Consider the following 27564-nt stretch of genomic DNA (forward strand, 5'->3'; position numbering starts at 1 on the left):
CTTACCTATTGCAGATTCAGTTTTCCCAGCCTGGTGCAGGTCTACAATTTTGTCTCTGGTCTCCTTTGACAGCTCTTTGGTCTTGGCCATAGTGGAGTTTGGAGTATGACTGTTTGAGGTTGTGGACAGGTGTCTTTTATACTGATAACGAGTTCAAAAAGGTGCCATTAATACAGGTAACGAGTGGAGCACAGAGGAGCCTCTTAAAGAAGAAGTTACAGGTCTGTGAGAGCCAGAAATCTTGCTTGTTTGTAGGTGACCAAATACTTATTTTACCGAGGAATTTACCAATTAATTCATTAAAAATCCTACAATGTGATTTCCTGGATTTGTTTTCGCATTTTGTCTCTCATAGTTGAGGTATACCTATGATAAAAATTACAGGCCTCTCTCATCTTTTTAAATGAGAGAACTTGCACAATTGGTGGCTGACTAAATACTTTTTTGCCCCACTGTATATGGCAGATATAATATATAGATATGTGTATTATAAACAGATATGTATGGCAGATGTGTATAATATATATATATATATATATATATATATATATATATATGTATGTGTGTGTGTACTATAAACAGATGTGAGTAGACATTCACAGAGCTCAGGAGTTCAGCAGTCTTATAGCCTGTGGTATAAAACTGTCTCTGAGTCTGGTGGTCTTGGTCTAGATGCTGTGGTACCATCTGCCATCAGAAGATTATAAAGCAAGGCATCAATAAATGTAGCTACACCTATAATTAGAACATACAGAAGTACATATTTACTCCTTTAGATTAAAATATATATATGAATTTATTAAATACATGTAGAGTAAAATCTACAATACTTAATATATTAAGCAGCAAAACAAAGAAATATTCAATCAATCAACTTTATTTATAAAGCCCTTTAAAAACAGCCGCAGCTGAAACAGAGTGCTGCACATGGATAAAAACACGTAGCACGAAACACAAAAACAATATAAAAACAACAATAAAAAATCAATAACAATATCAAAACCACAAGACCAATTACAATGACTTAATTATTTTTTTACCAGAGTTCAGTCCTTGAGTCTATGTAGTCTACTTATTATTTTTCTACAATTAAGATAAGATTTATTAGTTGATTAAAAACAGCAGTTAGTTGAATACGTTGGAAAATAACCTCTTGGCTAACTCCTGTTAAATGAATAAAAATAAAACAGATTATTGTTATCTATTACTGTTTGCATTTAGGCTGAACAGATTTGCTTCTTTTACTTCAATAAAAATCCTTCCCCCATTGCATAAAACAACATCCGCAGACGTGCCATTTAAAACAGATCATTGATCAGCTTGAATATTCAAATAATAAAGGTTTTAAAAGTGATGTTGTTTCCTGTGTCCACTCTTCAACGCACACAGAGATGAGACGTGCAGCTTCAGGGAGGTCTGCTCTGCCTCGAGTGAGACGGATGTGGGGAGATGGTGAAATAGGAAACACTTTTCTGCTGCTGTGCAGAATGAAGGCAGCCGGACCACTGGAGGTAAAACACTGCACACACATCACATCAGATATCATTATTGGGTGAGTAAAGTCTAATATAATGGCTCCAGTTGATGGCTAATATTATTCCGAGGTACTAGTAGGCTACTTGTCTTGATTATTTGAATGTTTTGCTACTTTGTACTTCTACTTCCCTAAAACTCAGAAGTATATAGTTTACCTTTGGTTACTTTACAATTTGGATTAATGATGTGAAATATAATCAACACTTAAATCAGACTTCAGATCACCTGGAGTAAATTCACAAGCTACCCTGTAAGTAGAGTAAAAAGTATACAGCAGATTGGGAACACATTTGTAAAAACATTCATAATGAAACCAATTCAAACAACTGGAAAGAATATAAATGGAAGATGTTAATTTGTTATTTCAAGTCAAATCCTAAATTCTAAATCAATATAAACAAAATGCTGGAGAGAACGCGGTGAGCAGAACGCTAACCATGATCATATATTTTGGTCTTGTAATGTTTTTTGCGGCTTCTTGGAAAAAGTTATAAGAGAAATGTCAATTTTTTGGGCATTTCTCTAAACAAGAACCCACAAATTCTATTACTTGGGAAAACACCAGGTATTTGTGGTGATAAGAATAGCAATCATTCGAGGTTCAGATGGGTGATGACGGGGAAAACGGGTTAAGTATACACAAATCTGTATAATGAACGTGAAGAACTGACAATTAATGTAAACCCAATCTTATATCCGTTATGTTTTTCCATTTTAAAATATTTTCCTGATTTGTATATCGCTATGTAGATTATTTATGTATCCGTGTTTATTTGGTTACGTATGCTTTGTAGATAATTAACAATAAAATAAGTATTATTTGAAGAAAAAGGAACAGAACGAATTCTGAGTAAAACAACATTACACAATACTCCCTTGTGAACAGCACAGTGAAAAACTTGATCCACTTCCAAGCTGCAGGGAGGAGTAAAAACGAGACTATGCCTTTGACCTTAATCAGGGTCACCATTAAACACATTAATAACGACATGAAGTTGGTGATTGATGGTTTGTGAAGAGCTCAGAACAGGAAGTCTCTGCAGCTGATGTTCAAAACCGCACAGATTATCTCTAATGTGTCTAAATTGAGTCATTCAAAATAAAACTCAGGTTCCTGCAGAGAGCCCAACAGATATTAAAGCAGACCATGGAGTAAGATGGGAGAAGTACTCAGATCTTGTACTTGAGTGAAAGTAGAAGTACCAGAGTGTAGGAAAGGGTTGATTATGTATTTAACATCATTAATCCTAATCTGTAAAGTAACTAAAGGGATTCAATAAATGTAGTGGAGGAAAAGTACACCATTTACATCGGAATTGTAGAAGAGTAGAAGTACAACGTAACAAGTATAGTACTTGAGTAAAGTTACTTCTCACCTCTGAGTAGCATCAATAACATAATCGAAATCCTTTTTAATCACTATCGTTGAATCCTTTATGTATTTTTTATAATTTATATAGTTTTTGATCTTATAGTGTCCCAGCTTATCGTAACTACGCTATATTATTCCACGGTCTCCAATATTATGATGTCAAATCGCAAGATCTTCCTATAAGATGCAATGGAGCTGATGCTTAAAGTTGCATTCTATGGAAACACTTCAGTACAAGTAGTACTTAAAAGGGTTGTTAAAAATAGTAAATGCACTCAGTCGCACTACTGATGCTTCTTAAGTGGCAGCGTGCTGTCTGTAGGTCTCGGTTTAAGATACAATGAAGGTTTCAATTTTGTTTTGGCCAACCACATCCTGAGGGCTGCTCTGTGTCAACAGGAAGACAGCAGCTACAGTACTTCAACCAGGACAGGCAGAATAACTCTTTAAACTCTGTCCAAGTAGAAACCACATCGTATCTGTTTCTGTATGATTGTGTGTCTGCCAGGTATGATAGGAAACTCCGTTGTGCTGGCTGCAGTCCTGGCTGCTGTGTCAGTCGGGTCGCTGAGTCTGCTGTCAGTGCTCTGCCTGCGATGCAAGAAGAAATCTAGTAAGTGCATTTCCCTCCCACTCAAAAAGCAATCTGAGTACAGTGTGGGCTCGTTCTACTCTAACAGTATTTCTCACACTTAACGTTTTTACTTTGCCTTTTCAGACTGGGTAAACATTCTTTGTGGAGAATGTGCTCCGCTCAGGTACAGATGCTGAAGTCAGACTTTCTGTATATGAGCTAATACTACTAGTTTCACTTTTGGACACTTCTGCGTTATTCATAAAAAGCAGAATAAATATTCCTCAGATTTATTTTGTCTCATATATCTACACTATAACTCATGTTTGACTTCCTTGACATATTGAATTTATTCTCAACATTCAGGCTTTTTCCTCAAAATGTAAAAACAACTCAAAAATAAAAACACGTCTTTTTTATCAGAATCAAAACACTTCGTTCTTTATTTAAGAAAAAAAACCAAGATAACATAAAATATAAACACTAGAAGTTAAAGTTAAACTGTGGAATAAGAATATTACATACATAGAAAACAAATAGATTTTTTTATATGTATACTTGCATAAAAAGTAAAGTAACATAATTCCAAATTATACAACAATAAATAATAATAATACAATAATGTATTTCACCATGTACCCAGATGTGTAAAGTATTAATAATGAAAACCAAATTATTACTCGTAACGGTAGCACTACATCTGTTTGAGTAGATTAAGTATATTCACCCTGTACTTTAAGGATGAAACCCTCTTTATTTTGTCACACATGCACACAGTACAGCACACACAGCGAAATTGGACCTCTGCATTTAACCCATCCTAGTACCAGGAGCATTTATTATGCAGCGCCCGGGACGTGACCCGGCGATGCTTCTGTCTGAGCCACTGCCGCCCACTTAAGTACATTTAAGCAACTTATACTTAACTTCAGAAGTTCCATTTGAAGATGCTATATACTTCGCCTCTCATACATCTCAAGGGAAACCATCCTTGTTATTACTCCACTACATTTATCAGCTTTAGTTACTTTTCAGAATAAGGGATTTCTCCCCCTTCCTGTCCAGTGGAGGGAGACAATGGTCTTGACACACTGAAGGATGTGAAAATCCCTTTACTTTTGAAATCAGTTTTGGAATGGCTGGAAATGTTTGTTGTTTCTGAGAAACATACAAACACAAGATGATATGATAGAAATGAAGCACTGTCGGCGATCAAACTACCCACCACAGATAGAGGAGATAAAATGAAGACAGCCACGAACATACAGCAGCATCATGTAGGCGGATGGAAACATGCTTACCGCTGATGGTCTGACAAGCATTGCATGGCCCTGTAGCACTTTCCATTTTCTAATTCCACCTCTTTAAAGATCAGTCCTCTTATTTTACAGTAACTGCACCACTGACTGGTTTCATGGGCAGCCTAGTTTAAAGATACCAGATTTTTTATAAAAGAGCCTACTGGATTTGAGTTGGAAGTAAAATCAGTGATCACCTGTATAAGACTACGCAAGCTATAATAATAAGGATTTGCCCTTTCACTGCTTTGTGTCGTTGCAGAGATCATACACGAGGAGCGTCAGATATACGACCCGAGGACGTTGTGAGTATTTGTTCCACATGAGATCACTTTGACCTTCGTTTCGGACACATTTGGAAGAGAAAGCAAACATTATATTACAGACTGTCTGTTGAAAACATCCATTAGGATTAAACTTGATGTATTAAAGGAACGGGATAAAAAATGTTGACTCTAATAAAATTGCTCACTTATTTCAATACATTTCCTTTCAATCTCCCCAATTTTAATATATCTGTACTTGTTTCTAACAAACATCTTGACAGCCAACGTGGGGGAAGTAGGTTTGCTGTGACAGAATCAAAAACAGGTACGGGTATTTACTTTGAATCACCCATCTTCATATTTTATAGAACTTATTTTGACCCCTTTTATTGTGCTGTTTGTTTTTCAGTCACCAGAGCAAACCATATCAGGTCAACCACAGCGTACGTATTTTATTATTCAATATCTTATTTTAATTTTTAGGGTAAACTTTTGACCTATGTCATTTCAGTGGCGGTTGTAAACTCGATTTGAACATTTTTAGTTTAGAGTCATAGTGCGTGAACTAACAGAACGTACCATTATTGGTGTTCGATTTAGTAACAGCGTTTGTGTCGATGACTTTGTCTCTATTTCATTTATTTGTTTTAGTTACTTTGGCCTAATATACAGAAAATTAACAGACATTTGGGGAAATAAAGACATTATTTATGCAGAAGTCCGTTTTTTATTTCTTAACATTTGTTTTAGTCACATTTGTTTCAGTAACTGACTTTTTAAATTATATGACTGAAGAAAAATCCCTGCTCACTTCGGCCCAGGTTACAGTACAGTACCTTAGTGTACTCTACCATAGATATATTATTTTGGAAAGGGTCCACAGTGGGGTCCAAGCTCTGTGTCACAGGGGAACTGGCTCCCGTTGGCCCCCCGTATAATCGCCAGTGCAACATATTGCTTAGATAAAGGAAACATCAGGTCACGTAGTTTATATTCCAGTTAACCTTTCACTGTACAGTTTATGAAAATGACATGTCGAAGTGCGTATCATTTTCACTTTCTAACGGTCAGAACATTTATATTCTTCATGAGAATTAAGATTGTATTATTGTGTTTTCATTTTTACTCAAATAACATGAGAAATAATGCTATTGAATATCCAAATTTACATTTCATTCAAGTCCCCTGTGGACTTCAGAAGCACTAGGAAGATTTCTCTCAACATTTCAAATACAATGGTCACTTAATTACAGAAAAATAAAACGTTTTATCTGTTTTTCAGAGAAACTCGAGAGGAATTTTCGGACATCTCAACAGGTATCATCTTTTATTCTCATGCTAAATGTTTCAATGCTCCAATAATACATTTGTTTTAAATTATAATGATAATGTATTTCAGCTGCAAATGATGATCAGTGGGACTATCAAAATGTCTCCGATGGTAAGTGCACATACAACACACACACTTCAAATCATACTGTATATCATTACACTCTCTAAGTGTTCACATGTTCACATCTATTCATCGTTACGGTCGCTGCAGCTCAAACAGGAAGTCCAGAACACACATATGTGTAAGTTTGACTTTTTTTGCATTTTTATTTCTGACAAAAACTGTAAACGCAATTTAAGGAAGCTTTATTTTATTTTAATGAAAATAATTCAATTCTAAAAAAATCAGGACCTTTCTGAACCAAGAATATGCAGATTTATTTTCAGTCTTAATTTGTTTTTATTTTACTGTCAGAATGTAATCCTCCAGTCTGTTTTTAATTGGAATAAAATACAAGAGGAGAATTCTTCAGGAACATTTTGCATAATAAGTAAATGTATCTTTTCAGTAGATTTTTCTCGTAGTATTTTAAATTGTACTGCTTTTTAAGATCACGTTACGTCGACTCTCCTTTACGTCTAATGGACAATATTTGTGTATGTTTTCTAGAAAGTATAATTCATAAATTGCCAAACTAAATATAAAAAAGATAAAGAAATAAATAAGATTTGCACCTAAACTTTAGCCATAGCAACATTTAAAACTTAGGTATAAGGATTTAGTATGTTCTGATAAACTGTATTATCTTAATTATGTAACCTTTGATTTTTAAATATCCATTGATTTACTAAAAGGAGAACAGGGTTAAAACACGTCATACTTGTATATTATTTTACAGAGCTCCACTCGCAATTTCAGTTTATGTGAACGATCTGAATAAAGGAACAATAACTGGTGAGTATTTTTACTTTGTACTTACTTGGCATGGAATAAATGTAAATACTTGAACACGTATTCACATTTATCGTGATTGAGTTAACATTTCTTATTTATCATTACAGATGATAATCAGAATCCAGCTGTTTATGCTAACATCACCTCATCACTGCCACACATTATGGACGGTCAGTTCAATCATTGAGAATAATACAACCAATAAAATATGAAGACATCAAACACTCAACTTTTTATCTTATTTTTATTATATAGACGAGGAAGACTACGAGAACTCTGACTTTCTGGACAAAATTCAGGAGGAAGAAGACAGTAAGTTCTAAATGTTTTACGTTAAATCTATTGCAGATTTAGCAGAGCTGTAGCATTCATTAAAGAGGCCCTGTTATGCTCTGGGGGTTTTCCCTTTCCTGTAGTGTGTTATATCGGTGTTAGTGCATGTAAAGGGTCTGCAAAGGCTAAAATCCCCCCCCGGCTGAAACTCCTCCATTAGACTCCTTTGTTTACTTTCATAACATAATGACATCACTATGTAACACTCACGGTAACTGATAGGCTAAGGGGCGGGACATCCCTCAGCGGTTGACCAATCACAACAGAGTGGATCAGGACGGGAAATACTGTTCTGATAATTGATTCATTGTTTAAGTCGTATTTTGAGTAAAGAAATCAAAAGGTCCTTTGAATACACCCTCCTAAATGTAAAGTTTGCTGCTTTCATCTTTGATTTACCCCTTTGTAAACTAAATATCGTCTTATCCGTCACAGTTTGTTCTTTATTTGATAAAAATGTGATCTTATCTATCATTACATATATTTTTTTAATGCTTTAAGTCTCGTTTGGGCGTCTGCAAGCAACTTTTATTTTTCTTCGCTTACCATTTTCACCTGGACTCTGACAAAAATATAGTATCTCAGTGGGATCTTTTAAAAACACAAATATTTGAAGAGGGCTGGGGGAAATTGAGACGAGTATAAACAACACATTCATTTTTTTCCTCACAGATGAGCCAGATTATGTGAATGAAAACGGCTGACACCTCCAGAAAGGATCCTCCTGCACCCTGACCTCTGTGTTAAATTGAAAGTAAAATATTGATGTCTTAAAGTATTTTATTCCGGCTCTGCGGACTGATGTGCTCATGACAGCTGGGTGAATAAATGCTCATGGAGCGTGTGATTGTTTGGGGCTGCCATCTAGAGGGGAGAAGTAGCAGTGTGTATAACTCACAACAGGGCTGTCTTGTGTCTGAGATTAAAGTCATGTAAATAAAAGAGAAGTTTATCAGCAGCAGAATCCCTTTCCCATTTCATCCCTATTAATTCTATATACATTTACACATTTCCAGACATTTATGTATAAATTATTCTGAAAGTGTTCAATTTTGATATTGCCACGGTAATTTCTAATTGAGAAATGTAAGGATTTCATGTTGAAAATCCCACATGCAGGATATGTCGACCAGCTGTACTTGAACTCTTCTGTTTGCTAAAAATCAACATTTTTTAGGTAACTAAAGCTGCTAGGTACACGTAAAGGAGTAAAGTGAAGAGACAAGATCACGCCAAGTAAATTCCTTTATATTTGTACTTATATTTGTAATTTTCCATCATCGAGTCTTTTATAATAACCTGTTATGACACCACTGTATTGTTGTTGACCCGCTCCTTTAGACACGTAAATCAATAAAATGGAATCACTGACAGACGGTTTTTACACAGAGGGTTTTATTAATCTGAGCAGATCAGAAACCAACCACCAGATTTAGAGACATAACATCTACATACACACATCACATAATTCTTATACTTTATGTATACACACACACTCAGGGTGGTAAAGCGACGTTTTCCATGGGTGGCTATGCAAAAGTGACGCGACAACACACACATTCACACAGGAGCCAGTGCTTACGTTTTTTAGGGGTTACCGCCCAGATTGAACCCAGATTCAGGCGACAGCCATAACCGTTAAATTCAGCAGGAAAATTATCTGAGAAGATCAACTCCACTTTCACAACATCTATTTCCAGCAGTTTGACTTCCAGAGTTTCCTCAGTGTGTTGAAGTAAGGCAGAATAAATCTCTGGTTTTACTTTGAAAGCAACGATAGAATAGAAGGTTTAACAGCTGGTGAAGTGGCGTTTGTTTCGAGGGAATTTCAGGAGTAAACTGAAGTAGATACACACCTCTCACAAACACATTCACACACACATTCACGCACACACCAACGGGCTGATGGGAAGTTTAGGCACTGCTCAGTGCGTCCACGCCGGGCAGGACTTTCCCTGAAAGAGAGGAAGCAAACACCCCGTCATGAAAAGGCAACACACCACAAACAAAGACAGCAGTGGAAAATAACTCAGACAAATATTTAGAACAGAAGAATTTTTTATGAGACATTTGGATGAAGAATAAGGTTGATGTTGCTGAGTTTCAGTCGCTCACCCTCCAGCAGCTCCAGGCTGGCGCCGCCTCCGGTGCTCACGTGGCTGACCTTGTCTTCTGTGTCCCACTTAGCGCAGCAAGTAGCCGTGTCGCCCCCCCCTAAACACAAACGCAAATTTCATTTAGACGTTTACCAAACATATTAAAAATCTAGGTTGTGATTACAGCATATATCAAGTTCAGAGTTGTTCTTGGTGGGCTGCATTTTGATATGCATGACCACTCTCACATTCCCATTTCCCAAATGTGTACGGAATATTTCCATGAATTATCTTTATTGTACATTTGTGGATCAGCAAATCACAATGCAGGACTTCATCAAATCCTATATAAATATGACACAAAACTAAATGTAGTTCAACACACTTCTTATTAATGCAAGGGAGTTAAATGGGTCCTAATTCTTGCTCCACATTCTACTTATTGTTCTGGAAGCTGTATTTATTTAAGTGTCTTGCTAAAAATGACCTTGTACAAGACGACATTAAACCCATCATGATAATGCTATTCTTTACCTGGTACTATTTTTTACAGCATAAATGCACCACAGTAAAACTCTATATAAACCCTGTTCACGGTCTGCTAACAGCTAGCAATAACTAGGTCTCTATTGGCCATTTTAAACCTAGATTTTTTGTTCATGATGAAGCACAATCAGGGTGCAAAGACAGATAATAACAAAGTATTGTTTCCTATTAAATCCCCTTTTCTTTGAACCAAAGATTGGGATTGTTATGCACACTGAATGACGACACAAGTTGACGGCGTCTTTCTTACCGATGATCGTGATGCAGCCTGATTTGGTCACCTCCACCACTTTGTCCATCATGCTCTTGGTGCCCTTGGCGAAGTTGTCCATCTCGAACACGCCGACGGGGCCATTCCACACGATCTGCTTCGCCCTGCTCACCACCTCGGCGTTGGCCTTGATGCTCTCCGGTCCGCAGTCCAGACCCTGGAGGAGAAGTTATATTTAAAAACAGAAGCAGAAATAATAAGAGAGAAGATCAAAAGGACGTCTTCTCGCCTCACCATCCAGCCGGCGGGGATGCCAGCAGCGACGGTGGCGGTGCCGATGGCGGCTTTCTCGTCGAACTTGTCTGCGGTGATGAAGTCGACGGGCAGCGTGATCTTGACTCCGTTCTTCTCTGCTTTGGCCATCAGGTCCTTAACGATGCCAGCCCCCTCCTCATCGTACAGGGAGGTGCCGATCTGATGAGAGAGGGAGGAAAGGAAAAGTAATTAACCATGGATATATTGTCCTGGTTATTGGAGAGCTCACATGTGAGCATGATGCAATGATATTTTGGAGCCCTGTGGTGTAGAGGGACTCATTTAACAGCTTCAAAATCTTACATTTGCAATGATTTGTATGCAGGATCTATTGGTATATTCTGAAGGGTCTTTCTCCTTTGACTTCTAATCAAACGAATGGATTTCTCATGGATATCAGAGACATATATACCATCAGGTGTCAAAGGAAGGACATATTTTCAAAAGAAACCAAGCTTTTGTTTAAAAGTCAAACTAGGGTCATTGACGTGATTCTCAATCTCTGCTGACTGTTTGAACACCACCAATGTTTAACAGTGAGTGTAGCATTATCACCATATACAGCATATGGTTACGACATCAGGTTGAGCAGAAAGTGGTGAGAAATGGAAGTTGAGAAACTCCTGAAATCACACACTGATGTTTCTTCAGTCATAGAGGGTACACTCAAAATACTCAGACAAAAAGAAAGGATCCCCGATTTAAAAGCTATTTACACTAGCTTTAAAGAAAAAGGTGCAATAACTAAATCTGCTATAATAAAAGTTGATATAAACAGCTGATATAATCAAATGACTGGTTTGTCAAAGAGGTCGCAGAGGTGGGGATATTTCACTGGGTTTTCTTGTCTTCCTCACCTCCATGTTGTTGAGGACTTTGAGGAAGGTGAAGGCCATGCCGCCTCCGATGATCATCTCGTCGACTTTATCCAGCATGTTGTTGATCAGCTGGATCTTATCTTTCACCTTCGCTCTGAAACACAGAGTGGCGGCAACACATCAGAACAGATAAGGAACAGGCACAGTGAGCGGGAGAAAAACAAGAGCGCAGCACCGAAAGGTACATGCAGTCCTAAACACGTCTGACCTGGGTTTAATAGCCAAGGAGCATTTATGCGAGCTTGAAGTACTGAGTTAGAAGTCTCTAATTTCCTCCATTATTTACGTCTCATCCAATAATTGATTGACTGTTTCCGCTCTATACTGTATGGACGCAACAAAACATAAAATAGATGCCGCCTTGATAACTTCCCAAAGTTGTAAAACGCTGTCTCCCTTTAACCGGCTCGCATATCATCATTTATGTTGTATTAATTCATTCCTATTTTTACCAATAATAACAATTACAACTCTTAAACACAAAGTCTCTCTGTAACTCTGCAGCTGATCATTACACACTAATGATCAGCGTCCTCCGTGTGTGACCTGGGCAGAGGATCGGCAGCGCGGCTCTACGCTGAGCAGGAGCCATCGTCAGACAAAGCACTCGGGTCTAAAATGGACTCTGATGCGAGGCCAAAACCAACATGAAGCCACCAGTAGTGAAACCGAGCTTCGGTTTCTGACAGCGGCTTTAACCACTCTGAACCCAACAGACTGTGGTGCTAGAACTAGAAAAATACATTAAAAAAAACAGAGACAAAATAAACCACAACCATTTTAAAAAGGTGCATTTTGTGGCTTATTTTAAATCTAAATGTTTCTTCTCAATCTGCTTTGGTTATAACCTCCAACCTCCTCATAAGTGAACACAGACGCGTAAATAATAGTAAGTTGAAACTGCACAACAGCTGATAAACAGGACGATTTAAGGTTCATTCAGTTTTGTTGACTGTGGCATAGTTGTGTATAACCTCCTCTCATCTCATCGCGCCTTCTGCTTCTCCTCACTGAGCTCTGAGCGGTGTGAAGCAGGAAGCAGTGTTGTGTGAAACCAGATTACATTATGAGCTTATAGTCTCTATTCCTGGAGGCCACCGGCTCAAGAGGCTGCTGTGTGATGATATCCAAACACAGGAGCGGCAGAATGGACCACACTGACTGAGAATTCCATTTCAAATCAAATAAAACTGGTATTGTTTGGTCTTAAGGGTTATTTTGTCAGTAGGAATCCAATGAGTGAGTTTAATGTATGATGAGTTCTTCAGTGGTTGCTATGAACTGTTCTCACCCTCCGAGGATGGCCAGGAAGGGCCTCTGAGGTTTCTCCAGAGCCATGGCAAAGTAGTCCAGCTCCTTCTTCATCAGGAAGCCGGCCGCCTTCTGAGGCAGGTTCACCCCCACCATGGAGCTGTGAGAGGAGGAAGAGGATCAGGGGATATCACGACCACACCATCACAGAGGTCCCCGCTCCTGTCCACCATTAATCTCCACCCTGCTCACCTGTGGGCTCTGTGAGCGGTGCCGAAGGCGTCGTTGACGTAAACGTCTCCCAGTTTGGACAGAGACGCCCTGAAGGAGTCGATGTCTGCCTGAGAGGCCTTCGTCTAAGAGAGGGGAGAGTAAGGGAAGAAGATGAAGTGATGTCTGGGTTCCTTTAACATGCATCTGTTCAGCGTGGTGTCCTAAATATCTGCAGAGGAAAGACTTTGGTGAACCACATGTTTAAAAGTGCAAGCATAACCCAGGAGGAAACTTCTATCCCTGAAGAACAATTATTTCCGAGGGGAATGTCATTTTTTAGGAGACAGTTGCTTATGCTTGATGAGGGACATGTTTCTGCTTGACAGGTCCTGGTGAATAATGCCAACGAGAGACAGAAAGACGCTTTATAAATGCAATTCCATTTAGCATCCATTTACTTTCCATGAACAATACTGTTGACTGGCTCTGTGTGTGTGTGTGTGTGTGTGTGTGTGTCAGTCATTCTGGATCAGGTTCCTGCTGCACTTAACCGTTGAAGGTCGTGACTGTGTGAGATGAGGGGCAGAAAAAAGGTCACCAGAGCTCCTCAGTGTCGTTCAAATGTCAGAGGAGTGCTGCACGCTCCAGTTCCCCGCTTCAGACAGTTCATAAAAACGACTGTTGTAACTTTTCCCTTGGTTAGAAACTACACTCAGCTTGTAGTTGTAGCACATTATAGTATCGTCAGATGGAATTGGGATTCTTTTCTGAGATTACTGCAGCCCCGGAGTAATGTGTGTATATTGATCTAAAAATAAAGTCTGATATTACAGCGAGCAGTACAGTAGAACCATCCACACAGGCTGCATACCAGACAGGCCTCTCAGGACAGGAAAAGCAACACAAGCAGCCCCACTGACCTTCAGGGGAAATGTCAGGAGGTCAAACTGCTGATCGGACGAGGCAGACCAACGTTATTCAAATGTGTGAGGACAGTCCTGAGCTTGGCTGTGTAGGTTTATATCAAATGGGGTTGGACGATTAATTAAATCTTATTTTTGCACTCCCTTTCTCTACGACTATGCGCTGTAAAACCTTCATAAACATTGTGCACTACAGTTGCACCACCAGTCCCTGCACCACTCCTGACATCAGACGGTGACTCAGCTTTTCTGAGGGACACTGCAGCTGGAGGGACTGTGCGGTTCCCTTCAGCTGACCCAGCCCAGCACAAAGATTTAGCACCCAAAACCATCCAACATCTAATTATGCATTGTGTTCATTGTTGTAAAGACACCACACGCAGCGCTACTGGTCCAGGGAGGGAACGTGTGCCTCTCAGATCTCTCAGTTATGCTATGTGGCTGGATTCTGCCCAGCTGCGACCACAGTGCATGCTGGGAGACGCCTCACCTTGTTTCCGGAGGCGTCCTTGCCCTTCCCCTCCTCGGCGACGTGGAAGCGGAGGTTCTCCAGAAGGATGACGGAGCCGGTGGCGGGGTTGGCGCAGGCAGCCTCCACCTCGGCCCCCACACAGTCCTTGAGGAAGGTGACATCCCTGCAGATGCACGGGGGGGAGGGGGAGGAGAGTGTTTACTCATGCTTGATTCTTGGACATTTTTCCACATCTTTCTGACTTCTGAAAGACTGTAACTTTAATTCCGTAAACGCAAAAGTACAAATGTTCTTGTTACTAATTTATCCCTGGCTTATCTACTAAGCGAGCACCACCGTGATTATTACGTTTACAAACTCACCTCCCCAACAGGGTTTTGAGCTCGGCTCCGACAGGCTCCAGGGAATATTTCTCCGGCACAAAGTTTCCGTCGGGGCGGCCCAGATGGCTCATCAGCACCACGGATTTGGCGCCGTTGTCCAGGCAATGTTGGATGGTGGGAACGGCTGCCTTGATCCTGAAAAATCAACAAAAACATTTACCTTCCGCCTGAAAGAAATGCTACCAAAATGTTGTTGCATCCTCCGCTAACTTGTTGCTGTTTTTCAAAATGCTAAAGGGTAACATGCAACTGTGACCTGCAAAGCTCATTTATTTATTTCCAGAACAGAGTAAGTTCTTCGGACATCAGACTTTACCTCTGGTTGTTTGTGATCTTCTTGTCCTTCATGGGAACATTGAAATCGACCCTGGAAGAGAAGAAGACTTCATTACCAGAAAGAAATGGACAAAGGAAGACGTTTTGTGTCCCATATTTTCTTTTCGGGGAATCAAACCTGTAGTCAAACAGAATCAGCGCACAGTGGGGTTCTTCTAAAAAGTAATGCAATCAAAGACAACGTTTATAACAACTATCATATCATATTGGGACCACTTTAAACTGTGTAATAAGGAGTTCATGTTGAGTTAAATGACCTCCTTTAAGGCAAGAAATGGGCCAAGGAAGGGGTCTAATGTATTTAACTTTGGAGGGGACTGAACTTGAGCAACACCTTTTACTTCCCCCTCCATTTAGGAGCATTTTTTGTCTTCAATCAAATGTATTTTATTCCACAAAAGGAAATCACTAACACTATCTGTTTAGCCCATTTTGTTATCTGCAAACATTCAGAAATACTGGCTTCAAACACAGCCCTAGAAGCTTCTGGTCCCTGTAGGAATACTCAGCATCATTACAAAAGACACGTTCAGACCCTTTTTAATGGAGCATCGTGAGTCTTTGTGTAACTGCAGCCAACGAGGCGGTGGCCCACAGCCGTGCAGCGCTGCATGCTGGGAGCTCGTGAGAACATGCTGCATCCCTCGTCCTCCAGCCCGTTACGTAATCCCCTCCCTCCCTCCTCCCTCCCTCCCTCTGTCTGAGGACCTGCTGCACTGAGACACATGATCTGCCTGCACATACACACACACACACACACACACACACACACATAAACACTCTGCGCACACACACTACACACACACCATTGTCTTAGCTTGGAACCAGCAGAGTCAGCACTTCTGTAGCCCAGCAGCTCCGGTGCCAACTAACAGCAGCAGTAGTTTCCGCTCTTACATCGATTCCACCGGTTGCTCTCGAGGATGATGCTGCATTTCAGTACAAGTTTTGATGCATCGTTTACACAAAACACTAGAGCTTCAAGGATAAGTTGTCTAGGTGATAAGCCAATCGACCAATGTTTTTAGCAACTCAGATAAGGAGATTTCCAGCCTCTGTTTTATATCTTTGTGATTTGGACTGACATTTAAATACAACTTTGATAGAATGCTTACCTTTAAATACCAAAATACTAGACTTTTAATCAAGAAAATAGTTGGCAGATTAAATTATTGTTGGTTATTACTCACACTTCTGTCTGACAAATAGCTTCAGAAATAAGACCGGATGATTTAAACACTCATATAGCTGCAGTTGTTCACAGCACCGGTGGAGCAATGGCAAACTTGAGAAAACAAAGAGCCAGTTTAAGTAGTGCTGGGGTAGAAAGGCTAGTTAGGACTTAGATAATCTCCACTTTTTTTATGAGAAGCAGAATGGTAGGGTATGACAAGCATTGTGTCTAAGCTTTGTACGGAATAAAAACAATGTCCTTGGGTCACTTTATGATATGAACGGGTAAGAAGGAAGGGTAAGCATGTGTGATGCACATCGAGGAAGTGAGTTCATGGCGTCTACTGAATTTGGCATCTGGACAGATTTTTGGCAAGAAGTGCCAGGTCTCTACAGCAACGTCCCGCCTTCCCTCTTTTAATTCTGCACCAGCACCTTACACAACACCTCTCGATCCACACACACACGGCATGCTGTGACAGGCCCTGGGTGTTATATGAAGCAAATTATTTTCTCCACACAGACTTGCTCAACATGGAGTAAATTTGACCTTTTAACCAGAGCAGTGTGGGCTGGGGGCCGCTGCTGCCGCTGAACCTTGTCCTATGCCGACTGTAGTTGAATCACCAAGCCGAGCAAAGCAAAGTGGCCCTCTGACATTTCCACACAGGGTGTCAGTTTCAAGTCCATTGGCGATGGCCATCACAGAATTATAACGCATTACACATAAATATAGAGTACTTCAAATCAGCTCCACTGTACCAGCCACAACATTTAGGTGAATACATGAATTGATCAATATTTGTGATCCGGTTTTATAATGCAGATTATTTGGAATTAGTTTTTCATGCTAGTGTTTTTGCACCTTCATGACTTTCACTACAGTTGTGTTACTTTTATAAACATACTATTATTCTACTATTAGCACAAAAGTCATGCATTAGAATATGCTTTAGTATTAGTATTCAATATCTATCACTGCTGGGAATCTCCGTTTGGATCAAAACTGTATTTTTGATATAATAATATTATAATGTGTTGGTTATATTCTGTATTTCTGATCTGAACCTGGGGAGATACTCAAGTAAAGTACAAGCCCCTCGAATTGTACTTCTGTATTTGAGTACGTGTACTTGGTTTAAATGGCTATTGTTTTGCTGAGCTTGTAGACTATTAGATTGCATATTTCACATATCAATGCAGTGTGGGAAAGATATAGTAAAAGCATGCAATGTCGGATGCAGCAGTCGGTTGCATCCATGCAGCATCTCCTCACAGGCACGTAACGTTACATGGACGTGACACCAATAAGTAGCACCGTTAGCCATCAGTTCGGTGTCACTGTGGAAGCACCAAACCGTGTGTAACCCCTTTATAATATATGGTGTGACCACATGAATTAAAGATATGCGGAGTGGAACATCTCCAAACTGTCAGTTAGCTGGTTTAGCTAACGACAAATAATCCCATTTCCGTTTAGCTTGCAGCAACGGTTTGGACAGTAACGTGACACCAACCTCATAATGACCCGCTTCCCCTTGACGTCCACCTTATCCAGGGTGAGTTTGGTAGAGAGAGACATGTTGCTTGTATTTTGCCGGTTCTGTCCTGCTCCTTCCTTAGCTGGGGTTCCTCCGCTTCTTCGACTGGTTAGCTACCGAGTGACGGTGACCTTAAAGCGGGATGGGGAAACTGAGGCAGGGCGGTTCTCTTAACTCATCAATGGTTACCATAGGCGGTGATAGGTCACACCCCCGTCTGTTGATTGGCTAACAGTGGAGGACAGGAGTCTTTTCATTGGATATGGTTGCTGCTTGTTCTCTGACGTAAACACGTTGCTCCCGGAACCACCCTGTTCATACCTATGGTTCATACACGGATACGTGTACTGTTATTACCGCCTTTTCTGCTCATTTATGTTTATTTCTCACTTTTTTAGTTTATAGTTACTCATTTAGTTAAACACGATATGTTTATGTTATGATGCAGAGATATTTTTTATCTACCTAGTATTAGAGATGTAATATATGCTCATTTCTGATCTATTCTTTGCAAAAACTCTTTAAAAGTCCTCTCTATTCTTTATGGTAAACCTTGAATGATATGGTATTCTTTAATAATATAACACTTTAAAAGAAGCCACTCTTCTTCAAAATTACTTTGATAGACAGAAGATAGATAGATGCTATAATTTCCTGTTAAAATGTATATTTAAAACGTTGATGCAGGAGTTTTGGCTTAAGATGTAACCACCATCATGACTTAAAAATATAACATTTAAACTCGGGTTGGGGTTGGGGGGGAGGGGCAGCAATCCTAGGAAGTGCTTGCGCTCAAAGCCGTAGTAGATAATGGCAGATACCATATTCAGAGAAGTAACACAGACAAAAACTACAATCATCACGTTGTATTCCTCAGCTGAATCAGGCTGCAGTTTAGATATCACTTCTTCATTTCATCCTTAGAAATTGTGTGGAATGGGCAGATTCAAAATGTGAATCCTTGAACAGGTTAATGAGGCCACAGTGACCTTGAAGACTTTATTTGTTTTCCCCTGAATCCAAAAAAGACATCTTTGCCAAATTGAAAATAAAATCCCCCAAAAAAAGGCATTTCTGAGATATCAGGGCACAAGAACGGGTTGGTCATACAAACAACCTGGAAAAATTATCAGTAGAATCACACTTAATTTATTTGGACAAAGTTACATGTTGGAATAAACACAGGCATTCGCTGTTATTCATCTGTACAACCAGAAGGTTTATTGTTAGGTGGGGTGCAGGTCTGTCATGGCAGTGCTTCACTCCTCCTCATCGGGCTGTCTCCACGGTTTGGGCATCATCTTCCCAACAGGTGACAGATTCCAGGTGATGCCAGTCTGAGTCAGCACCTGCACAAACACGTTAGTTTTTAAAGGGCAATGGCACTGTTTTGTTGGATTATGTAAGAATTGACCGTGCACCTTTTTTAAACTTTAAATGCAAGTTGACGCAAAAGGTAAGATAAAGACTAGAGAAAAGGTTTCTGTGTCAAAATGATACTACCAGCAACTTGTATGTACCTATTTATCTAATTTAAATCTCTCTTAACCCAAAGCAAACTGGTGTGATATGCTTGCATGATGAAGCAAATTCAATTCCAAGAGGTTGTGATCTTTGCACACATCTACTATATTTGCAACTTTTCACCCGTCCCAAATGTGTCTTTTCTGTAAATGGAATACCAGAACGATCGTCAACTTACATATCCCCACACAGCCACGCAGAAGCCTAGTCCAGAAACCATCAGGCCGTTGCCGTACTTCCTGTGGAAGACCTCTGATTCGGTGGATACATGCCTCACCTGCCTTGTGGCCTGACCTGGAAGAAAATAAAACACAGTGGCGTTTATATACTGCATGTAGTTATCTTTCAAATGTAGCTGTTCATGCAACTGTGCCATACTCTTTATGGAATAACTTAGGGCTTCTATGACATAAATATAAAAGATCCATTGTCTTCTTAATTATAGACACATGCATTTTCCAGAATTTTGGACTACCAATGTGGTATTATCTCTTTACTTTGAACACGACATCTATTGCACGTCTGCCTGTCCTGGAAGAGGGATCTCTCTGGTGCTCTCCCTGAGGTTTCTTTCATTTCCCCCGTTAACTGTAGGGTTTATTTGGGGGTTTTTCATTGTAGATGTGAGGGTCTAAGAACAGAGGGTGTCGTATTCGTATTCTGCACAAACTGTAAAGTCCACTGAGACAAATGTATAATGTGTGATATTGAGCTACACAAACACACTATGATTGATTGAAAAATAGGCACAATTCAGGGTACAGACGAGAACAGAAAGCAATCTGGATATTCCGATTTAGATTTTCATTTTCTGTCGGTTTTTCTTTCCAGGCTCTTTTGCATTTCATATCAAAAACAGGCGATAACAATTTTTTGAAAAAAAACCCCGATTTTGGCTAAAATAAAATACGGTTTGAAGTACAATACAAATGCCTATACACCCATTTATATTTATCTCTTAATGTGAATCTTATGTTCAGGGAGATGAAAAGACAATGTCCTTGTTTACCCTTCCATTTGACACTCTAAAAGTCTAATTCCAAGCACCACATATAGACAGTTAAGGGTTGATTACTTTTGAGACAACAATCTTTATTTCAGATAACTCGCTCAACAAATATAAATAACATTATAAATAAAACAGCTAAGTATCATTATGCTAACTCTTACAGGTCAGTTTACTTGGGCATCGCGATGGTAAAGTGGCATATTAAAAGAGCACTCCCAAGGTTTATTTTAACTGAAAACTGAACTTGAAACTACGTTGACTTTTGGCAGATACTTAAAAGGGATTTAGTAAGACAAGACAAGACAAGACAAGAAAGTAAAACGTCTGCGGTTGAGGCTAATGTTAGCTTGGCTAGCAACGTTAGCACGCTGACCGCAGTGACCCACTAAAGACAGGACGGTCAAACTTGTGGAAGCATGACATTAAATTGCCGCCTGGCATCAATACAACCATCTTATATGGATTTATACAAACCCTGCTTTTCTTACCGGTGAGGTTGAGCGCAGATTTAGCAAACCTGAACATGTTGTCTAGCCTGGTGCCTTGTAGCCTCAAATACCCTTGACGAACGGAAGTGTAATATGGCTGCCGCACGTAGACACAGCGGATATTACGTTTGCCAGGTGTTAGCATCCGCCCAGCTAAATTTTACGCTGAAAAGTATGCAAACGAAAGTGATTCACACAGTTCAACACTGATAAGTACAATGAAACACGTACAATCATTCATTTCCATTTGGCAAATACAGGAACATTTTAACTATTACATGTGTTTGTATGATAACTAAAAGTCTAACTGACGTTGCGTTTCAATATCGTGTCAGGATGGCCGAGTGGTCTAAGGCGCCAGACTCAAGGATTAAGCTCCTTCCGCTGAAACGGGATTTCTGGTCTCCGAATGGAGGCGTGGGTTCAAATCCCACTTCTGACATACCTTTTTGATTATTTATGACAAAGAACTACAACAGCAGCAGCAGCGCGATAATAAAGACATCCAATCAATTTACTTCATGAGCAACATACATTCAAATTTGATCGAAGGTGCGTGAGACAACTAAAACAAAGCCATAACAAACTGTGCATATCAACAAAATCAACTTACCCATTCTTTTTCGCGTAAAGAAGTATCCTTCAAGTAGTATATATATATATATATATATATCTGGTTCAACAATAATTACAATGCTTTAAATTGCAATTGATATCTTATGTAACACGTTATACAAAACCTTATCAAGGAATTAAAAAACAGACTTAGTCTTCATTTTGTAGTTTTCTTTATTAAGTAAAAATATCATTTTTCAGGATTATGACGTTTATTTTATGTATGTACATCACGTACTGAACATATTCCATCACTGAATCTGTTTTTATGGAAAGTGGCCATTCTTTCCACTCTTACAGGGATGATGGTGACAAAGTAAATATTGATTATTTAACACAACATTTAAAATATTCAATATAACTTCAGGATTAAACAATATTTCCTTGCAAACAGAGCATATGCTGTACTTAATGGACACAATTGTGGATGAAAACAAGTCTTTTATTTATTCTGTTTTGGAACTTGGACTGTGAAATATCGCTAAAAAAAACTCTGACTAATGTCAAAAAAGCATGTAAACTATTAGGTAAAACATTCAATTGTTTGCTAGTGTTTTTGAGAATCCCACTTCAATTTTCCCTTTACTGGCTTTTCTAGTGTTTTACAAACCATTTCTCTGTACTTTGAACTGTTCTCCTGCAGCACGTTATGATCAACAGAACACAACTTCATGTAAATGAGAGCTTCATGTGTTACCATTAAGTATTTCTTGAAAAACATTGCATCTTTATATCCGCCCTACAGTCCAAAATTCACATTGTAAATGCGTGAAGCAAAGAAAAAGCAGCAAATGGTTATGTTTGAGTAGCTGAAGCCAGAGAATTTGTTTAATAGTTTTGCTTTTTGGTTAATTGATGTTACATTTAGGATATTGAGCTACGCAGTAAACAACATGGATTGTCATATTGAGTTTTATGGTCTCAAAATCTGTGAGCTCCTGCTAAAATATCTCAGGATTAATTAAAGAAAAGTGTCGCTCAACAGAAAAGAAGAAATACAATCTGATAATGTTTTTAGGGACAGGTGAATTGAGATGAGCAGATTCACTCGATAGCTTTACCAAACATCTGGACGTCACTGCCCACATATTGTTTAAAGATTAGGGCCAGTTCACCTTGTGTAACCGTCACAAGAAAAGGTGCTGATAAGAAATTATTTTAGCAGTGTTTTCTGTGAGGACATCTTTAGTATTTCTTCATCTCAGCGTGGGTGTTGCTCTCCGAGTAACAAAAACCCTTCACAGATCAACTTTAATTTCACATGATCCATTTCAAACTCGTTTCCCAGTGTCCGATCTATTTTCAGGGAAACCAAACCTTTTGGTTGGATTCAAAGATTATCCTGCTAAATTGACATGTATTTTTACACACCCAGGTTAAGAAATGACTTCCAATCTGCCCTCTGGCTCCAGACCCTCAATATATGTTTAGTCAATTTGAAAAGAGAATACTTTCTGAGACTATTTATTTCAATGTGATCCGAGCTGAAACCTTTGTGAAAGGAATGTGTACAACCTGTAATACATCAGCAGCGATATTTAAGGGTAACTTTGTTATTTTCTCATATTTTTGTGTCTCAAGACGAAAAGGGACAACATTTTTTGTGAATGGTCGAGCATTGAGTAAGAAGGCTACAGTCCGGAGGTGCTAAACAGACTGCACGTGTCAATGGAAATGTGTTTTATTCCTCTGTAGTTTCTTGCACAATGTTATCTTTAATTTGAATCAAACAATGAGCCTCTCAGTGGCAGACACAATTGCTTTTAGTTGACTTACGTCGAGCCACCGAGCCGGTTTCGCAGTTACTGGCTGCAGCGCTCTCGCTTAACACAGGACTGGTTTCAAAAATGGTTGTCCTAATTAGTAACCAAGACTAAAAAACATGGGAAAATAGCGTTAAATATCAAAATGACCCTTTCATAAAGTGTACGACAGAGCTGTGGATGTTCTCCTCCTTCAGACAACCTACAGGACATTTAACCGTCATTGGTCCACGTTTTCGATTCTCCACAGGACCCCTTTTAAACTGATAAACACTACGCAGCATCTTTAAATGTATGCATCTTTAAATGGTGATGCCAAGAGATAAATGGAATTCAGTCACTCAGCATATGAAATGTAGGATTGTGTCCAAAGGTATTAGAGTACATATAGACTGGCCCTAATAGGAGGCATCAGAATTACAAACATTAAGGCATCAATCATTTTCCCCGACGCGGTCACTTTTCATTCTCTAGTCCGTCTTCTTGTCTTTTACCTCCTCGTCGTCTGTGTACTCTGTTGGCTCCTCCCCCGGTTTCAGCAGCTTACCAATGTAATCATACTTAACTGTAATGGGGGGGGGGGGGGGGGGGGAGAGACAGAGAGAGTAAGAAAGTTAATTACAGCCTCAATAATAATTCATTCTCAGCTAGATCTTAAAGGACATGGATTATGTTTGTTCATGCAACCCAAAATTAAATCACTCAAGTCATGAAGATAAAATGTGATTTGTTTCTGATGATTCAAGAAAAAAACCCCATTAATGTTTGTTAGATAACCACTAAGAGTCCTCTAGGAAGCTTTATTTGACTTAAAATCTTCCTAACGTAATAAATGAAGTTTACTAAATGTCACAAAATGTGGTCCAACACATCAACCTCTGCTCTACAACAATATTTTTAAACAACTAATATCTGCAAAAGGAAATGTGAATGTATGTTTCCATCCACTGCTGTTAAATAAACATTAGGAATTGGTCCAGTAGTTGGTTGTGCAAATTTAGCAGGAGCCATTGCAGAAGTACGGGCCGTCATTACTGTTTGGGCTCAGAAGCTTGTATCAGAAATAAACAGCACATTTTTTGGAGCAGACTAGGGATAAACACCAAAGCTCTGTGACTTCTATGTTACTTATTTTACCAGTGGGATTCATGTGTACATATCATTCAGAATCATGAAGTGACATTATTGTTGATATCATTAAACGTTGCACAACAGTAACCGACTCACAGGTAAACTGAGCCTCCCACTCGGACAGGCCCTCCTGCTGCATGGTGTTCAGGTCCGACAGGTCGTCAGTGCTCGTCTTTCAGCGCCTCTTTCTCCAGGCAGAACGTAGCCAAACCTCTGGATGCATCTTTGCCTGCAAACACTCCATACGGGCCCTCTGCAAGATGGTAGAGATACAAAACAGTGAGGCGATGCAACAAGTGCGCACAACCCTTAAATCAGACTTTAGTTCACCTGCAGTAAATCCAGCAGCTACCCTGCAGTATACAAAGCCATTCAAACTAGCTGCACCTTTACCAGCTCTGAGAACACTTTAATGATCAATCATTATAAAACATATCAGAGATATTATTCTGAAATGGACCAATCAAACAATGACTACTTTTACTGTCGCTACTTTAAGTACATTTAGATGAGAGTACTTTCTACTTTCACTGGAGGAACATTTAGAATACTTTTACTGTGACAGAGTATTCCTACACTCTGGTACTTCTACTTTACTCAAGTACAAGATCTGAGTACTTCTACTTTACTCAAGTACAAGATCTGAGTACTTCTACTTTACTCAAGTACAAGATCTGAGTACTTCTACTTTACTCAAGTACAAGATCTGAGTACTTCTACTTTACTCAAGTACAAGATCTGAGTACTTCTACTTTACTCAAGAACAAGATCTGAGTACTTATACTTTACTCAAGCACAAGACTTGAGTAGGCTACTTCTACTTTACTCAAGTACAAGATCTGAGTACTTCTACTTTTACTCAAGTACACAATCTGAGTACTTTTACTTTTACTCAAGTACAATATCTGGGTACTACTCCCTCCTCTGCGAATATATATATATATATAAAATAATTATGATTATTATATTATGCGTTTTTCTTTGAGTTGTTGATGGCCATTAAGTTTACAAAATGAAAGGACGAACTGCTTGGTTAGTCTTTGATAGGATTTTTCCTTTTATAAATAACAATTTGCCATGTATAAGACAGATTTTAATTAAAGTTTGATTGTGTTCATATATAATATCTGTACCAAAACTTCCAAACAACCCCCAGCACTAAATATTTTCAGTCAAACAGACTGCAACAGCCTTGAGCGCTATCAAAATGTCCTTGAGCACCAACCACTCTGCCCATGGACACATTTTAAAATAGAAGAAGAAGAAGAAGACATACTTTTATTAATCCCTTACAGGGAAATTGCTTTCTCTACTCTGTTGTGTTGACACACATTAAACACACAGAGGATATACATGCACAAACACAGAGGAAATACATGCACACACAACCACATGCAGAGGAGAGGTGGCAGAGCAGAGAGGCAGCCAGGTACCCGGCGCCAAGCGAGCAGATAGAGGTTAGGTGCCTTGCTCAAGGGCACCTCGGCAGTGGCCTAGGAGGAGAACTGGCACCTCTCCAGCTACCAGCTCACTCCATATTTCTTTGGTCCGATCGGGACGTGAACCGCCCCAAAGCTAGATTCCTTTTATACCCAAATACTCCCCAAAGGCTCCAGGGCTGGGCGTGCAGAGTAATTAAACATGTGCATGACAGTTAGATACCATGCTGGTCAGAGGTTACAAGCAACAGAGGTTACCATCAGAGATAAGATATAAGAGAGGTCTAACTCTGCTGATGTTTCCAGGAGGCTGAAACTAGAAGCATGACAGGGCAGAATCTTACTTCAGAGTACACATGACTTACTCTGTTAAAAAAAATAATCACAACTGCAAAAGAACAACACATATGAGCCCTCCTCTTGCACAGCTGAATTCATATTTTCAAAAAGTTTGTTTTTAATTGAATAATGAGCAATATAAAGTGTGTGACATTGCTTGTTGTGATTGGCTGGAACTCCTAATGCAGGCAGCAACATTAGACCGAATACAATACAAGCATATGTTAATATAGTGATGAACAGATTAATGCATCAATCCACAGAATCACATTAATTTGAAGTGGACCTTTCTGCACAATAAAACCTTGAATTCATGTAATTTATATTCTGACGCCAATACAGTCGAGTATCGATGATTGAACTATTAAACTGTGGTATATGTACTTTTAGAATAGTTAAGACACTTGAGTTTTGCTTATTACAACTCTATATGTATTTAGAAAGCATAGATCCTCTATTCGCCCCGCAGTCGGGCAATTTTAGAAAGCACTTGTTCTTTGAGTATGGAGTAACTCAACTTCCCTCATAGACGATCTGTGGTTCCAAGGCTAGGCGCACCTCTGTTGTGAAACGGGATCTCAGATCTTTAACTATCTAAAGGGGGCGTGGTGTTGGCTTGCACTTAAACAATACTCACTAAACGAGTTTTATTTGGTAAAGAAAGGAATTTGCATTAATGCATCAATAAAATACCACAACGTCGCCAAAGAGCATGCGATGTTACGCCTGAGTCCGGAGAGTGACGACGGAAGGGAACGCGCAGTGACCGTTACCTGGGCCGTAAAACTTCTTCCCCCGTGTCACGTCGAACACTTTCCCGTTGACAGCCATGAGGATCCTCGGGTCCTGGAGCCCATCGTAGGGCTTCAACTCTGCGAGGGTAAAATCCCTCTTCTTTAGTTTGGGCAGCTGTGGTTCCACCTCGCCCAGCTCCGGCTGTTTGTCCCCGCGGAAGATTTTGTAAAGAGGAACAGACAGAGGCTGAGCAGCGTAAGGTTCAACGGGGAGGTGAAAATCTCCTGGAAAAGACCACCAGAAGTTAACTCGCTTCCTTCTTCTTCAGCCATGTTGGGTCCTCTCTCTGTCGTGTGTGTGGGTGGGACTGGTAGAGCTCATGGGTCCTGAACCAACCACAGCTGCAGCGCGAGAGGCGTCGGTTAACGGCTTTAAACCAATCGGGCTCTTTCAGCTGCGTGCCAAAGAAGTGACATACAGAATAATGTGTTTATGGAGATCACTGCGTTCCTTAGTTTTTATGATCGATTATTCGTTTGTTAGAGCGTCAGGAATAAATAGACAATAAAAAACCTTA

General features: G+C 39.5%; 4 protein-coding genes and 1 non-coding gene across 7 annotated transcripts in view; 2 read left to right on the forward strand and 3 right to left on the reverse strand.

Moving 5' to 3' along the window:
• The window catches only part of si:dkey-183i3.6 (LAT2 domain-containing protein), a 13451-nt gene extending 4472 nt beyond the window's left edge, over positions 1–8979 (forward strand). The window contains exons 2-13 of one of the 3 annotated variants that reach the window (XM_063895776.1): positions 1390–1552; positions 3417–3521; positions 5043–5085; positions 5328–5371; positions 5456–5489; positions 6329–6363; positions 6446–6487; positions 6590–6620; positions 7218–7273; positions 7381–7443; positions 7529–7585; positions 8279–8979. In XM_063895776.1, coding sequence (XP_063751846.1) covers positions 3419–3521; positions 5043–5085; positions 5328–5371; positions 5456–5489; positions 6329–6363; positions 6446–6487; positions 6590–6620; positions 7218–7273; positions 7381–7443; positions 7529–7585; positions 8279–8310 — 540 coding nt within the window. In that variant the 5' untranslated portion in view covers positions 1390–1552; positions 3417–3418 and the 3' untranslated portion in view covers positions 8311–8979. Of the gene's footprint in view, positions 1–1389; positions 1553–3307; positions 3522–5042; positions 5086–5327; positions 5372–5455; positions 5490–6328; positions 6364–6445; positions 6488–6589; positions 6621–7217; positions 7274–7380; positions 7444–7528; positions 7586–8278 lie in introns of those variants that run through there. The other 2 variants (XM_063895777.1, XM_063895775.1) reach the window with 2 other exon arrangements.
• On the reverse strand, positions 8980–18118 carry pgk1 (phosphoglycerate kinase 1). Its single transcript, XM_063895771.1, has 11 exons — positions 17921–18118; positions 15211–15261; positions 14874–15029; positions 14530–14674; positions 13156–13259; positions 12944–13063; positions 11632–11746; positions 10754–10933; positions 10499–10676; positions 9722–9820; positions 8980–9561 (listed from the first exon to the last, which is right to left on the reverse strand). Exons 1-11 carry the CDS (start codon positions 17983–17985, stop codon positions 9521–9523), a joined length of 1254 nt encoding a protein of 417 aa, XP_063751841.1. The 5' UTR covers positions 17986–18118; the 3' UTR covers positions 8980–9520.
• Positions 18119–19070: 952 nt separating this feature from the next.
• Positions 19071–21148, reverse strand: LOC134871515 (cytochrome c oxidase subunit 7B, mitochondrial). The gene is made up of 3 exons (XM_063894231.1): positions 20966–21148; positions 19647–19762; positions 19071–19293 (listed from the first exon to the last, which is right to left on the reverse strand). Exons 1-3 carry the CDS (start codon positions 21108–21110, stop codon positions 19204–19206), a joined length of 351 nt encoding a protein of 116 aa, XP_063750301.1. The 5' UTR covers positions 21111–21148; the 3' UTR covers positions 19071–19203.
• Positions 21149–21295: 147 nt separating this feature from the next.
• On the forward strand, positions 21296–21407 carry trnal-caa (transfer RNA leucine (anticodon CAA)). Its single transcript has 2 exons — positions 21296–21333; positions 21362–21407. It is a non-coding gene; the product is annotated as a tRNA-Leu (tRNA).
• Positions 21408–21736: 329 nt separating this feature from the next.
• pgrmc1 (progesterone receptor membrane component 1) lies at positions 21737–27397 on the reverse strand. Its single transcript, XM_063894908.1, is given in 5 exon segments — positions 21737–23908; positions 24571–24637; positions 24639–24727; positions 27026–27217; positions 27220–27397. Coding segments are annotated over 5 exon segments (543 nt in total). The 5' UTR covers positions 27320–27397; the 3' UTR covers positions 21737–23813.
• Between the last annotated feature and the right edge of the window lie 167 nt (positions 27398–27564).

The sequence above is a fragment of the Eleginops maclovinus genome, chromosome 11 (assembly GCF_036324505.1).
Source record: "Eleginops maclovinus isolate JMC-PN-2008 ecotype Puerto Natales chromosome 11, JC_Emac_rtc_rv5, whole genome shotgun sequence".
NCBI classification, from domain to species: Eukaryota; Metazoa; Chordata; class Actinopteri; order Perciformes; family Eleginopidae; genus Eleginops; species Eleginops maclovinus.

Coding starts and splice junctions, on each gene's coding strand:
- pgk1 (XM_063895771.1), bottom strand. CDS start 17,985: ATGTCTCTCTCTACCAAACTCACCCTGGATAAGGTGGACGTCAAGGGG. Junction 15,262..17,920: donor GGGAAGCGGGTCATTATGAG/GTTGGTGTCACG, acceptor CTTCTCTTCCAG/GGTCGATTTCAATGTTCCCA. Junction 9,562..9,721: donor CAGCCTGGAGCTGCTGGAGG/GTGAGCGACTGA, acceptor CCTCTCTTTCAG/GGAAAGTCCTGCCCGGCGTG.
- LOC134871515 (XM_063894231.1), bottom strand. CDS start 21,110: ATGCTAACACCTGGCAAACGTAATATCCGCTGTGTCTACGTGCGGCAG. Junction 19,763..20,965: donor ATCTGCGCTCAACCTCACCG/GTAAGAAAAGCA, acceptor ATTTTCTTCCAG/GTCAGGCCACAAGGCAGGTG. Junction 19,294..19,646: donor GCGTGGCTGTGTGGGGATAT/GTAAGTTGACGA, acceptor GTGTTTGTGCAG/GTGCTGACTCAGACTGGCAT.